This window comes from Rhinoraja longicauda, chromosome 23 (assembly GCF_053455715.1).
Source record: "Rhinoraja longicauda isolate Sanriku21f chromosome 23, sRhiLon1.1, whole genome shotgun sequence".
In the NCBI taxonomy this organism is placed as follows: Eukaryota; Metazoa; Chordata; class Chondrichthyes; order Rajiformes; family Arhynchobatidae; genus Rhinoraja; species Rhinoraja longicauda.
This window is the reverse complement of record NC_135975.1, coordinates 28,008,085-28,023,129: the sequence shown is the minus strand read 5'-3', so window position 1 is coordinate 28,023,129 and position 15,045 is coordinate 28,008,085. Positions and strand designations below refer to the sequence as shown.

General features: G+C 48.9%; 1 protein-coding gene across 4 annotated transcripts in view; it reads left to right on the top strand.

The window, feature by feature from the left end:
• rerg (RAS-like, estrogen-regulated, growth inhibitor) overlaps positions 1 to 7,812 on the top strand; it is a 56,588-nt gene extending 48,776 nt beyond the window's left edge. For all 4 annotated transcript variants that reach the window (XM_078419924.1, XM_078419926.1, XM_078419923.1 and 1 more), the window contains exon 5: positions 2,811 to 7,812. In XM_078419924.1, coding sequence (XP_078276050.1) covers positions 2,811 to 3,218 — 408 coding nt within the window. In that variant the 3' untranslated portion in view covers positions 3,219 to 7,812. The remainder of the gene's footprint in view (positions 1 to 2,810) is intronic.
• Positions 7,813 to 15,045: the final 7,233 nt, after the last annotated feature.

The window sequence follows — 15,045 nt, the reverse complement described above, 5'->3', positions numbered from 1 at the left end:
CCATTAGCACCAAAGGGACGACGGTGAGGAAGGTGGGCCTAAAATTGTCGCGTTATCATATACCGTTTTGGCTGTAGTTCAGGAACAAACAAACAAACAAACAAACAAACAAACGAGAGCTTTAGTACATAGATAAGCCAAACGGAGGATATGGAACTAGCTTCGATGGGGATTTTGGTTGAGATGAAGGGCCTGTTTCTGTGCTGTATGACTATTACTCAATTACTATATCTCTAACCTTTTCCTTTGCGGTCACTAGAACGAGATTGCTAGTTAAATAAAGATTGCGAGTTAACTAAATGCAGCAGATTTTGGACGAGTTCAAGACAATGCAATGTGAAGACTCGGTACACCTGTGCTGCACAGGAACAGCCCCTTTGGCCCACAGTGTCCGTGCCGAACATAATACCAGGCTAAACCCATCTCCTCTGCCTGCACATGATCCATGTCCCTCCATTCCCTACATATCCACAAACCTATCCAGAAGCCTCTTAAACGTCACTCTCAAATCTGCCTCCACCACCACTGGAGAGAGGCGGCCAGAGAAACAATGAAATAGTCTGGTGAGAAGGTTCAAAGAAGCTTGGCTGAGAGCTTAGACAGGCCGTGGCACATCCACAGGTATTTATTTATCTTTGGGAGCCGAGGTGGAAATTGTTGGTCTTTGTGATGTCTTTGGGCGTAGGTTATAAGGTTCTTTTCCCTTTGTTCCTTCTTGACAAGGCGCGGACTGCAGGAGAATCAAATATACTGACGGGCGGGCGATGACTTTCCTGTGAAGAATGGGATCTTTGTCAGGCCTTATCGAGTGCACATTACTTATTCACTGCCCTCAGTGACACAGAGCCAGGCATGCGATCAGCAAAGAATCATTTGAGTAGTCAGTAACTTTAGGACCTTTCAATTAGCACGTTGATAGCATTGGAATCGGTGTCATTTTGTGTAGCCACAAGGAACTGCAGATGCTGGTTTACAAAAAGTGACACAGAGTGCTGGAGTAACTCGGCGGGTCAGGCGTTACTTGTGGAGAACACCGAGAGGTGATGTTTTGGGTCGGGACCCTTCTTTTGACCCAAAATGCCACTTATCCACGTAGTTCAGAACTATTGCCTGATCTGCTGAGCTACTCCAGTACTTTGTATCCTTTTAAATGGAGTATATTCAACTTCTGTCTTAGTAGATTGTAAATAACATTTTATTAGCAATTGTTTTAAAAATAGCTGATCAGCGAGCGAGATTGAGCCCAGGTGAGGCTGCTGATCTGGGACAGACGGGCTTCATCGCTCACGCACTGCCTCTCCTGATTTGCATCTCATTCCATTTGGCCAAGCGCACCATGACCCACTTAACAGCTCGCCTCTACCCCATAGCGGACATGAATTCACCCTCTAGCTGAGCTTTGGGTCTACAGACGATTCTAAAAAGGCCATCTGTCGGTGTGAGAAAGGAACGTTTTTCCAAATTGCTGCAACTCTCAGAAGCTCGACAGCGCGATCCGTCGACTCCATCTACACGTCACGCTGCCTCGGGATAAGCAGCCAACATAATCAAAGACTTGTCCCACCCCGGTCATTCCTTCTTCTCCCCGCTCCCGTCTGGCAGAAGATACAGAAGCTTGAAAGCGCGCACCACCAGACTCAGGGACAGCTTCTTCCCCCCTGTTATCAGCCTTCTGAACGGTCCTTCCACAAGCTAGGGTACTGTCCAATTCCACTCTACCCCATTTCGGACATTGGACTTTGTCTCTGGAACTGCTACGCTGCAATGCTGAGAACTATATTCTGCACTCTGTATCTTCCCCTTTGCTCTACCTATTGTACTTGAGTTTGACTGGATTGTATTTATGTATAGTATTATCTGATCTGTTTGGACAGCGTGCAAAACAAAGCTCTTCACTGTACCTCGGTACATGTGACAATAATAAATCTAAACCTTTGCCTCACTTTTGTGAAGGTTCTCTCAGCGCCCCAGGTCTTTGTTATTTGGATTCCAGAGAGGGGTACTGCAGTATTTTTCAGTTCACGCATGATGAGTAATGGTGGGTTCTCATTTCATTTTATCCGCTCCTGTTGATGTTGATTCCCATTCTGTTCCATATATCCACCATACTTTGTGTGGAAAAGGTTACCCCTCAGGATCCTATTAAATCTTTCCCCCCTCACTCCCTACACACTCAGGGCAATTTACAGAGGGCCAATTAACCTACAAACCTGCGCGTGTATGGAATGTTTTGCTCAAGATTCCAGCATCCGCACTTCCTTGTGTCTCCAGAAAGTTACTCTTGTTTGCTTTGGCCAATAGCACGGATTAGCTGCCAATTCTTAACGCAATGGTTGTTTCATCTGGAATGCGAAGTGATTGCAACATGATTGTTCTATTTTGCCTTTTGAAGTTTAGTTTAATTTAGTTTAGTTTAGAGATACAGGCTCTTCAGCCCACCGAGCCCACACCGACCAGCGATCCCCGCACACTAACACTATGCTTCCCACATTGGGGACCATTTGCAATTATACCGAGCCAATTAACCGGCAATCCTGTACATCTTTGGAGTGTGGGAGGGAGAAGGTACAAACACCGTACAGGCAAGCACACATGGTCAGGATCGAACCCGGGTCTATGGCACTGTAAGGCAGCAACTCTACCGTGCAGACTGAGTTATAATGTCAGTCTGAAGAAGAATCTCGAACAGAAGCATCAGCCGTTCCTTCTCTCCAAAAATGCTGCCTGTCCCGCTCCAGCATGTTGAGTCCATCTATAATGTCAGTGTTGTGCGATGTGAATCTTATCTAAGGCGACATTATCTTTTCCAGGAAGACGTCGTCCAGAGGGAGAGCCACATGCGTTGGGCCGAGGCCTTCATCTTGGTTTACGACATCACTGATCGGATCAGTTTTACGGAGGTGATCTCCTTGAAGAACTTTCTGGACGAGATCAAGAAGCCCAAAAACGTGACGCTGATCCTGGTGGGTAACAAGGCCGACCTGGACCACTCCAGGCAGGTTGCCACCGAGGAAGGGGAGAAGGTGGCGATGGAGATGGCCTGCGCTTTCTACGAGTGCTCGGCCTGCACCGGCGAGGGCAACATCAACGAAGCCTTCTACGAACTGTGCCGCGAGGCGAGGCGCCGCAAAATGATCCAGGGCAAGACCCGGCGGAGAAGCTCCACCACCCACGTCAAGCAGGCCATCAACAAAATGCTGACCAAGATCAGCAGCTAAATCCCCCGCGCGGGGGGGGGGAAAGAAACCCTCCCTCTGAGAACGGAGGAGAAACTGCGAGCACGTGATAGGAAACACACACAGCTGAGGGTGTTAGCTTTCCAAGTCGCCTGAATGGACAACCAAGCATCATTCTGACAGAGAAAACAAAAAATGGTGTTAGAGTCACAGAGCCATTCAGGCCCTTCTGCCCAACTCCAAGATGTCCCATCGAGGTTAGTCCAACCTGCCCGTATCTCCTCCACGTCCTATCAAACCTTTCCTATACATGAACCTGTCCAAAAGTCTTTTCGTAAGTTGTACAAGGAGAATTAGGCCATTCGGCCCATCAAGTCTGCTCCGCCATTCAATCGTGGCTGATCTATCTCTCGCTCTCAGCCCCATTCTCCTGCCTTCTCCCCATAACTCCTGACACCCGTACTAATCAAAAAAGCCTTTTAAAGGCTGTTATAATTTAATACCTGCCTCAACTACCTCCTCTGGCAGCTCGTTCCATACACCCACTGCCTTTTGTGTGAAAAAGTTCCTATCATATCTTTCCCCTCTCAGCTTAAACCTATGCCCTCTGGTTCTTGATTCCCTTACCCTGGGTAAGAGGCTCTGCCCGCTCACCCTATCTATTCCCCTCATGGTCTATAACATACTACCACGTATAAGAGTGTGTGTCAAACTGATAACCCTTATCAGGTTTACTGATAAATTAATTCCAAGGTGAAGGGGGACGAAGTGAAATCGTAAAACGAATTTGGGTTTTTAAACCTTTTCACAGGTGCACTCATTTTAAGTTCTATTGCAGTGGTGGGGGCATGAAACGTGCTGCCAAGGGTGGTGATGGAGGCAGGTATCATAGTGATTAAGAGGCTTTTAGATAGGCCATGCAAGTGCAGGGAAGAGAGTGATATAGATATCTTCCAGGCAGATGTGATCAGTTTAATGGCACCATGTTCGGCACAAACATTGTGGGCCAAAGGGCCTGTTCCTGTGTTATACTATTTAGTTTAGAAATACAGTGTGGACACAGGCCCTTCGGCCCACCGAGTCCTTGCTGACCATCGATCATCCGTACACTAGCTCCATCCTACACACTAGGGAAAATGTACAGAAACCAATTAACCTACAAACCTGCACGTCTTTGGAATGTGGGAGGAAATTCGAGCACCTGGAGAAAACCCACGCGGTCACTGGGAGAAGTTGCAAACTCAACACACACACACACACACAGCACCCAAGGTCAGGATTGAACTGGCGCTGTAAGACAACAGCTCGACCACTGTGCCTCCTTTCAATGTTCTAATTAAGGTTTCCTGTTCCCTTGGAATGAAACGTTTGAGAATGTGGGGAACACGATACCGGACTACTGATAACAACCTCCCTTCACCAACAGATGACGATCAAGTTTAGCTGGTGATGGTAAGGGCAGGTCTACAGATCAGGTTGGGCCTGGAGTCAGTTCATGGTCCACTCTGGGGCAGCTGAGCTCAGAAGGCCCAGAGTAGTTGGCAACAACCCCAAGGTTTGGCTCGTGAGAAGGATCCTTTGGCACCCACTCCCAATTACTTAAGCGTCGGCCACCAGCCAGAGGTGTGAATCAATCATAATCGTACTTTATTAGCCAAGTATGTTTTACAACATATGAGGAATTTCATTTGCCGTACAGTCATACCAATGAAAAGCAACGGGACACACAAAATACATTTTAACATGAACATCCACCACAGTGACTCCTTCACATTCCTCACTGCGATGGAAGGCGAAAAAAAGTTCAATCTCTCCCTTCTTTGTCCCCCAGTGGTCGGAGGCTCTAACCTTCCGTTGACGGGACGATCTTGACTCCCGTAGCCGGCCGCGGGCCTTCCTCGTCGGGGCGATCAAGCTTCTTCATCGGGGTTGGGGGGGGGGGGGGATCTCAGCTCCCCTGAACCGGGCGATCTACCGTGACCCGGGGCTTGTCCAACGTCGTGCGTCTTTTGGAGCTCCCGACCGGTCTCAACCCGAGACTGCGAGCTCCGCGATGTTAAAGTTCGCAGGCCACGGTCGGAGCGTCGATCCCAAGCAAGGGATCGCACGCTCAGATGGTAAGTCCACACCCTGCGGGTTCTCCAAAGTCAGTCCCGAGCAAGGCCTCCAGCTCCACGCTGTTAGGCCGCAGAGCGATCGGAGATACGATCCGGAAAACAATCCCATCTCCGCCAAGGTAAGAGATTGGAAAAAAAGTTTCCCCCCGACTCCCTCCGCCACCCCCCTCATAAAACAAACCAGAGAACATTAACATAGACATTTGCTCATTTAGAGGAGGGAATGAATCTGCTTGCAAATCTGTCCCGCCCACCCCCACCCCGTCCCTCTCCATGCCAACCACCCCTCCCTTCAAACCCCCACCCAACAAGGCTCAAACCAATGACCAGAGGTCTTCCTCACTGGCGTGAACACTGGACACAAATAAGGGCAATCACCTCTGATGGAATTGGATTCTTGGCTCCCAATAGAGACAGAACATAGAACAGTACAGCTCAGGACCAGGTCCTTCGGCCCACAGTGTCTGTGCTAAACATGATGTCAAGATCAACTCTTTCCTGCCTGCACCTCATCCATTCCCTGCAGAACCATGTTCCTATCTAAAAACCTCTTAAAACACCACTATCGTATCTGCTCCCACCACCACCCCCAGACAGAGCATTCCAGGCACCCATCACCCTCCGTGTAATAAAAAAACTTGTCCTGCGCATCTTTAAACTTTGCCCTCTCGTACTTGAGTTTCCATCCTGGGAAAAGGGTTCTGACTGTCTATCCTTTCTAAGCCTCTTATCATTTTAAATGCTTCTATCAGGTCTCCCCCTCAACCTCCAGCACTGCAGAGAAAGCAGTCCCAAGTCTGACCAATCACTTCTTATAGCTAACACCCACTAATCCAGGCATCTTTCTGGTAAACCTCTCCCGCACCCACTCCAAAGCCTCCACACCCTTCCGGTTATGGGGCGCCCGGACCTGCACACAATGCTCCAAATGCAACCTGAGCTAAGCCCTATAGAGCTGGACCTTGTAAGGGCAGGGGGATAATTGGAAAAGATCTTCATTGTGCATTGATGTAACACCCATTAATAAATGGAGAAAGGAAAGATTTTTAGATTGCAAATATATGTGAGCTGCTTTCAAATCTTCAGATAGCATTGGGTCTTTTTTTATTGAAGACCATGTTGGTTTATTAGATCCCGCAAATCTGCAGCTTGTTTATCGTAAGTTTTGCTGATAAAATCTAGTTTTTTGCTTTGCTTGGAAATGCTGTCAGTCCTTTTAATAGAACCAGCTGGAGTTTACTATTAAATCCAAGCTTGCCTATCCCATGTTTGATGTTTACCCACCACTTTGTACAATCAATGCAAGGATGACGATTTTTGTTAGTTGATGTTGTGGTGAGTCAAGATTCAAATGATTACATTAAATAAATTAATCAGTTATTAAAGTAGCAAACAACTACTAAAAATATAGAAGGTTTTTATGTTACGTGTAATCTTTCCACATGTTTTTTTTTCCCATGGGAAGTAAATTTATTGGTTGTTTAAAAATAAATGTTCTCAATGATTTTAGTTAAGGAAGTCCAAATGAACTAAGTAAAATGCAGTGGTAATGTTCTTACCAAGACCCGCTGATTACAAATTTAATACATTACAAATCAGAAATAAGTGGCAAGATTTTGAAAATGAGATAAAAACAATGTGTTGGAGGAACTTGTGTAGGAAGGAACTGCAGATGCTGGTTTAAACCGTAGATAGACACAAAATGCTGAAGTAACTCAGCAGGACAGGCAGCATCTCTGGAGAGAAGGAATGGGTGGCTTTTCGGGTCGAGACCCTTCTTCGGACTGAGGGTCACGGGAAAGGGAAACGAGCGATATTGTCACCCATTCTCCAGAGATGTTGGAGGAACTTAGCAGGTCATAGAGTCATACAGTGTGGAAACAGGCCCTTCGACCCTACTGCCCACACGGAACACCATGCCCCTTCTACACTAGTCCCACCTGCATGATTTTGGCCCATATCCCTCTCAACCTGTCCTACTCATGTACCTGTCCAAATGTTTTTTAAACATGATAGTACCTGCCTCAACTGCCTCCAGCAGGTTGTTCCATACACCCACTGCCCTTTGTGCTAAACAATTGCCCTTCAGGTCCCCAGGCTCTCGGGGTCAGGCAGCATCTATGGAGAGAATAGGTAGGCAGATTACTTTTCTGGTCGGGACCCCTCTCTTCAGATCAGTCGGAGGAAGGGTCCCAAACGAAAACTCCATTTCCCTCCACGGATGCAGCCTGACCAGCTAAGCTCCTCCCACACTTTGCGTTCTTTGCTCAAAATTCCAGCATCTGCCGTCTCCTGGGTTCCCAAAATATTAAAAATGTCTTGTTAATTTACACTTTCTGCAGTAAAATAAATGTCCTTGTGTACAATGGATTGACTTCACCGGAGCATTCCAAGTTTTGAATACGGAACAAATGTACAAAAGATGTCTCCTCGTCTATATTTGCCGACTCATTATTGTTGTGACTTGCTTTGTCATGTAAAATAAATCCTGAAGTATTTGCTATTCTTCAAAAACGATTGACTGCAAATGTGCGTACACATTTCTGTGCTCTGATAAGTTCCAACTTGCCAGGTGTGATTGGATCTGCTAGCAGAGGTGAGTGCTGCAGTGCGCGGGTGCATTATGCGGGGAAACCCGTACGAGCTTTACACATCTCTATCTCTGACACATCACAGCATCTCTCAAGAGAGAGCTGGATAGAGCTCTTAAGGATAGCGGAGTCAGGGGGTATGGGGAGAAGGCAGGAACGGGGTACTGATTGAGAATGATCATCCACGATCACATTGAATCGCGGTGCTACCTCGAAGGGCCGAATGGCCTCCTCCTGCACCTATTGTCTATTAAAACCAAGTGTTTAAGCTGCAGGCAAGCATTGGAGTCATACAGCAGGCTCTTCGGCCCATCTTGCCCGTGCCGACCAACATGCCACATCTAAGCTAGTCCCAACTGCCCGCGTTTGGCCCATATTGCTCCAAACGTTTCCTATCCAATGATCAATGATATTTATACATGTAAAGTACTTATCCACGTACCTGTCCAAATGTCTTTTACATGCTATTATAGCACCCAACTACCTCTTCTGGCATCTCGTTCCATATACCCACTGCCTGCTAAGGCTTTATATTCATTCAGCTGGACATGTAAGTAGAAGTGGAATTTCCTATCTGCAACCAGGAAGTCCATGGTGCACCAGGTGATGACTTTTAATTGATCTATTATGAGTGCAGAGGTAATAAAGCTTGTTCTGCATGCCATCCAATCAACCCATCCTATACAGACCTGGGTAGAGTGAATGTGGAGAGGATGGCTCCACTAGTGGGAGAGTCCAGGGCCAGGCTATAGTCTCGGAATACAAGGACACACCTTTAGACAGATGAGGAGAAATTTCTTTAGTCAGAGGGTGGTGAATCTGTGGAATTCATTGCCACAGAAGGCCGTGGAGGCCAAGTCAATGGATATTTTTAAGACGGACAGATTCTCGATTAGGGCTGGTGTCAGGGGTTATGGGGAGAAGGCAGGGGAATGGGGTTGAGAGGGAAAGGTGATTGGATGGCAGAGGAGCCTTGATGAGCCGATCTCTTCAGACGTTGCAAGGTGGCGGCTCTGCGTGCTGTGGCAGAGGGCGATCCATTGCATTCATGTCCAGTGTGATTTGACTGGGTGGCAGGCAGAGTAAGCATTTCATTGTTGTATCACTGACAATAAATATACTAACTAGGCAGGAGGCAGCAAGCCCGAGAGACGACAAGCTGCCACAGGCCACAGTGATCAGAAAATATGCTTTAATGATGTTAGTCATGAGATAAGTATGGGACGGGAGAGGGCAGAGAACTTCGCGGGGACTGTGAATCTAGCCGAGGGTTGACTTCTCTCCATCTGATGGGGGCTGGGTGTGCCATCTCCCCCACCCCCTGGGTGTGCCATCTCCCCCACCCCCTGGGTGTACCATCTCCCCCCACCCCCTGGGTGTACCATCTCCCCCCACCCCCTGGGTGTACCATCTCCCTCCACCCCCTGGGTGTACCATCTCCCCCAACCCCCTGGGTATACCATCTCCCCCCACCCCCTGGGTGTACCATCTCCCCCCACCCCCTGGGTGTACCATCTCCCCCCACCCCCTGGGTGTACCATCTCCCTCCATCCCCTGGGTATGCCATCTCCCTCCACCCCCTGGGTGTGCCATCTCCCCCACCCCCTGGGTGTACCATCTCCCCCCACCCCCTGGGTGTACCATCTCCCTCCACCCCCTGGGTGTACCATCTCCCCCAACCCCCTGGGTATACCATCTCCCCCCACCCCCTGGGTGTACCATCTCCCCCCACCCCCTGGGTGTACCATCTCCCCCCACCCCCTGGGTGTACCATCTCCCTCCATCCCCTGGGTATGCCATCTCCCTCCACCCCCTGGGTGTACCATCTCCCCCCACCCCCTGGGTGTACCATCTCCCTCCACCCCCTGGGTGTACCATCTCCCGCCACCCCCTGGGTGTACCATCTCCCTCCACCCCCTGGGTGTACCATCTCCCCCCACCCCCTGGGTGTACCATCTCCCTCCACCCCCTGGGTGTACCATCTCCCCCCACCCCCTGGGTGTACCATCTCCCCCAACCCCCTGGGTGTGCCATCTCCCCCCACCCCTTGGGTGTACCATCTCCCTCCACCCCCTGGGTATGCCATCTCCCTCCACCCCCTGGGTGTACCATCTCCCCCCACCCCCTGGGTGTACCATCTCCCCCCACCCCCTGGGTGTACCATCTCCCTCCATCCCCTGCTGTGAGACGCCGCCATATTGTTGGTCACCAGGCGACGGGAGCACTCGTGAACGTCAGGTACCTTGAATAGTCACCGTGATTTAGCACCACCCCCCCCCTGACCCAGGGTGCTGTCTGTACGGAGTTTGCACGGACAGGTAAACGTGCGTAGGAAAGGCTTTGAGGGATATGGGTAGGTGGGACCAACGTAGGTGGGGCATCGTGGTCGGGCTGAAGCCAGGGCCTGTTTCCGTGCTGCGTGACTCTGTCTGATTCTAAGAGCATCGAGTTGATAATGTTTTTCCGGACTTACCGAGAGGCCGGGGTGCCTCCTGATTCCACTTTAACAGCACTTGGCAAAACTCTGGACTACAACATGCCCTGCTGTGGTGTTTTGCACCTCGGCGTGAAGCCACTTTCAGGAAGCTGTTGCCTGGAGATGGGGTTGATGGGAGGCCCTCACACGTTCTCAGTCAGTGCCCCGCATGGTCGAGCTTCCAGTGCTCTTACTCGTTCATGACAATTAACGTGCTGCCGCAGCACAATCTCGGGGAACCTGTCGCACTGTGGGGCTTTGAGGAAAGTGGTAGAGAAGGGCGGCACAGCGGTGGAGTTGCCGTCTTACAGCCGCAGCCAGAGGCCCAGGTTCGATCCTAACTGTGGGTGCGGTCTGTACGCAGTTTGTACGTTCTGCATGGGTTTTCCCCAGCCAGCTGCTCCAGTTTCCTCCCACACTCCAAAGACGTACAGGTTTGTAGGTTAATTGGCTTTGGTATAATTGTAAATTGTCCCACGAGCGTGTAGAATAGTGTTAATGATTGAGAATGATCAGCCATGATCACATTGAATGGCGGTGCTGGCTCGAAGAGCCGAATGGCCTACTCCTGCACCTATTGTCTATTGTCTAATGTGTGGGGATGGCTGGTCGGCGCGGACTCGGTGGGCCAAAGGAAGAGCCTGTTTCCACGCTGTATCTCTAAACCCAACTAAACTAAGAAGGGGGAATGTTGCAGAACAAAACATCACCCATTCCTTCTCTCCAGAGACGCTGCCTGTCCCGCTGAGTTACTCCAGCTTTTTGTGTCTTCCTTCTATTTAAACTATGAAAGGCTGTGGAGGCCAAGTCAATGGATGTTTTTAAGGTGGAGATTCATAGATTCATGATTAGTACGGGGGTGTCGGTGGTTACGGGGAGAAGGCAGGAGAATGGGGTTGAGAGGGAACGATAGATCAGCCAAGATTGAATGGGGAAGTGGACTTGATGGGTCGAAGGGCCTAATTCTGCTCCTACAACCTATGACCTGATGAACTAGAGGGGAGGCTGTAGGGAGATGGTCGGCAGAAGGGATGCATAGAAGGGGAAAGTAAAAGGACGTTCGTCGTGTAATAGAGTCATACACTTGAATCTCGAAAGTGCGATAGCAGAACTGTTGTGACAATGATCGATGGCTGGAGTGGACTCCATGGGTTAAAGGGTCCGTTTCCATGCTCAATCTTTCAATCAATCAAACAAGTAGTGGTGCATGATAGACACAAAATGCAGGAGTAACTCAGCAGGTCAGGCAACACCTATTCTCTGGAGAAAAGGAATAGGTGACGTTTTGGATCGGAGCCCTTCTTCAGACTGAGAGTCAGAGGGGAGGGAATTTAGAGGTGTGAAAAGGTTCGGAAGAAATCGGAGCTGCCATCAATGATCAAGGAGAGGTGGAGCCCACAATGGTCCATTGTTGGCTGTGGAAGAGGTGATATCGAAGGGATATATGGACGCAAGCAGTGGAACTGGCAGGATGACTCGGGTGGGGAAGAGGTGGAGAGATGGAAAATATAGGGGGTTTCTTGAAACTCGAGAAATCAACGTTCATACCGCTGGCTGGAAGCTGCCAAGTAGTGGATTTGTGTTGAGTTATTGGGGTGATCAATGGGCTGTGTGGACAGACAGGGTGGCCGGAAGGGCCTGTTTCCACACTGCATCTTTCAATCAATTAATTCAATCACCACTGCGCACCACTGTGAAACTCGATGTTGTTTCCCTTCCTGAGGGAAACTCTTCAATCCTGCTGCTTTCCTCCATGTTGCCATGGAAGAGCTGATAGGTATTCAGCAGGTGGTAGTGTTGCTGCCTTACAGCGCCAGAGGCCCGGGTTCGATCCTGGCCACGGGTACTATCTGTACAGAGTTTGTACGTTCTCGCCGTGACCTGCGTGGGTTTTCTCCGGGTGCTCCAGTTTAATCCCACACCCCAAAGACGAACAGGTTTTGTAGGTTAATTGACTTCAGTTAAAATTGTAAATTGACCCTAGCGTGTAGGATAGTGCTAGTGTACGGGGATCGATGGTCGGCGTGGACTCGGTGGGCTGAAGGGCCTGTTTCTGTACTGTACCTCTAAACTAAACTAAACTTTCTTTCCTGCTCGGTGCCAGCAATCCCTCTGTAAGTGTGCTCTGTTCCAATGGCTGTTGCCTGTAGAATCTCCAACACTGCGATCCCTGTTTCTGCTGCTTTCTGTGCAACTCCTTCCACCTCTGCATCTCCTAGTGTCTCTCTCAGTGTCCACACCACCCACCGACTCTCTCCTCTGGAAAACACTCGGCATTATTTCCCTCAAAGAGCTAATGAAGAGTTTTAATACAACACTTCAATGGTGGTGAACACAAGTATTTTAAACCGGGAGTCGTCTTAAAAGAGCATTGGGTCTCGACCTGAAACGTCACTAATTCCTTCTAGCCAGAGATGCTGCCTGTCCCGCTAAGTTACTCCAGCACTTTGTGTCTATCTTCGGTGTAAACCAGCATCTGCAGTTCCTTCCTATACATAGGGTCATAGAGTCTTACAGCACGGAAACAGGCCCAACTTGCCCACACTGGCCAACATGTCCCTGCTACACTTGTCCCACCTGCCTGCATTTGATTTAGATTTTTAGATTTAGAAATACAGCGCGGAAACAGGCCCTTCGGCCCACAGAGTCTGCGCCGCCCAGCGATCCCCGCACATTAACACTATCCTACACACACTAGGGACATTTACCCAGTCAATTAACCTACATACCTGTACGTCTTTGGAGTGTGGAAGGAAACCGAAGATCTCGGAGAAAACCCACGCAGGTGACGGGGAGAACGTACAAACTCCGTACAGACGGTGCCCGTAGTCAGGATCGAACCTGAGTCTCCGGCGCTGCATTCGCTGTAAGGCAGCAACTCTACCGCTGCGCCACCGTGCCGCCCTTTGGACCATATATCCCTCTAAACCTGTCTTATCCATGTAGTTCAAACTTTAGAAGACAGTTTAATCTTGCGAAGGCATGCACCAGATGACACACTGCCACATTACAGGATATGTACGCAGTGCATCTTCAGGTTATAGCTCCAGGTTCATTAGGGCACTTTAATCACCTCGTTGCCCTGCAACTCCTTCCTGCTTCTATTATTCATGAAGCTAATTTTTGAATTGCTGACAATTTAGATTGGCTCGTGGCGGCCAATTTCACTTGTTGAATGTAATTAAGGTGATACACAGCTTCTGCCTTAGTGCGGGTGACCAATCTCTGGTTCCATTGAAGTTGTTGTGTAACGGTAGGCCGGGTTTGGCTTGGGCACCAGTCCGACGCAGTTCCCACTTGTCAAGGGAAACAAACTCTAGAAGGTCCAACGTTGGAGTTTTGTTGGTGCTTTGCTTGAACTTCCTCTGGACTCAGAGGATGATCAGGTGCTGGATATGTGAACAAAAAACGTTGAAACAAGGAACTGCAGGTGCTCGTTTACAAAAAAGACACAAAGTGCTGGAATAACACTGATGAACAGTTCCGACCCGAAACGTCATATCTCTGTTCTCCAGAGATGCTGCCTGACCTGCTGAGTTTAGTTTAGTTTTGTTTGGTTTAGAGATACAGCACGGAAACAGGCCCTCCCGCCCGCTGAGCCCGCACTGACCAGCGATTCCTGCACGTTAACACTATCCTACACACATTAGGGACAATTTGCACTTATACCAAACCAATTAGCCTACATACCTGTCCGTCTTCGGAGTGTGGGAGGAAACCGAAGATCTCGGAGAAACCCCACGCGGTCACAGGGAGAACGAAAAGCTCCGTGCAGACAGCACCCGTAGTCGGGATCGAACCCGGGTCCCTGGCCCTGTAAGGCAGCAACTCTACCGCTGCGCCCCAAGTTACTCCAACACTTTGTGCCTTTTTGTGAACAGAAAATACGCCTAATGTTTCAATTTTCAATTTCCCCATCACTTCTAAAAACATTTAGTGGAGATGTCACCACAAAGAAAGTGAATATAAACATTGTGACATTGTGAAGTGGGAGGATTCCATAAATCTCTTTTCCTACGATGTTGTGATGTTTTAATCTTGTCGTAATGAGAGGGTGTATAACATGGTTAGTTACACGGTACGAGAGATGTTGAAGGAGACGTAAGGAACTGCAGATACTGGTCTGCAAAAAAAGGCACAAAGTGCTGGAGTAGCTCAGCGGGTCAGGCAGCATCTCTGGATGGGTGATGTTTCGGGTCGGGACCCTTCTGAGGACTCAGATGTAGAAGCACTGGTACTGGCTGGAGATGCACAGAGGATTCTAACTGTTTTCAGTGGAGAAGGAGGTTTCGGTTTAGTTTTATTATTGTCACGTGTACTGAGGTACAGCGACAAGCATTGTTTTGCATGCTACCCAATCAGATTAGATAATATTCTACATAAATACAATCTATTTAAACTTAAGTATATTAGGTAGAGCAAAGAGGAAGATACAGAGTGCAGAATATAGTTCTCAACATTGTAGCGCATCAGTTCCAGAGACAAAGTCCAATGTCCGCCATGGCTAGAGGTGAATCGGACAGTACCCTAGCCTTTGGAAAGACAATTCAGAAACCTGATAACAGGCGAAGAAGCTGTATTTAACTCAGAGAGTTACAGAGCAACACAGATTGCTCTCCTTGGAAACACACACCAGGGGTCACCTTATATCACGCCTTTTGTCTTTTCATTTCTGGTCTTTGTCC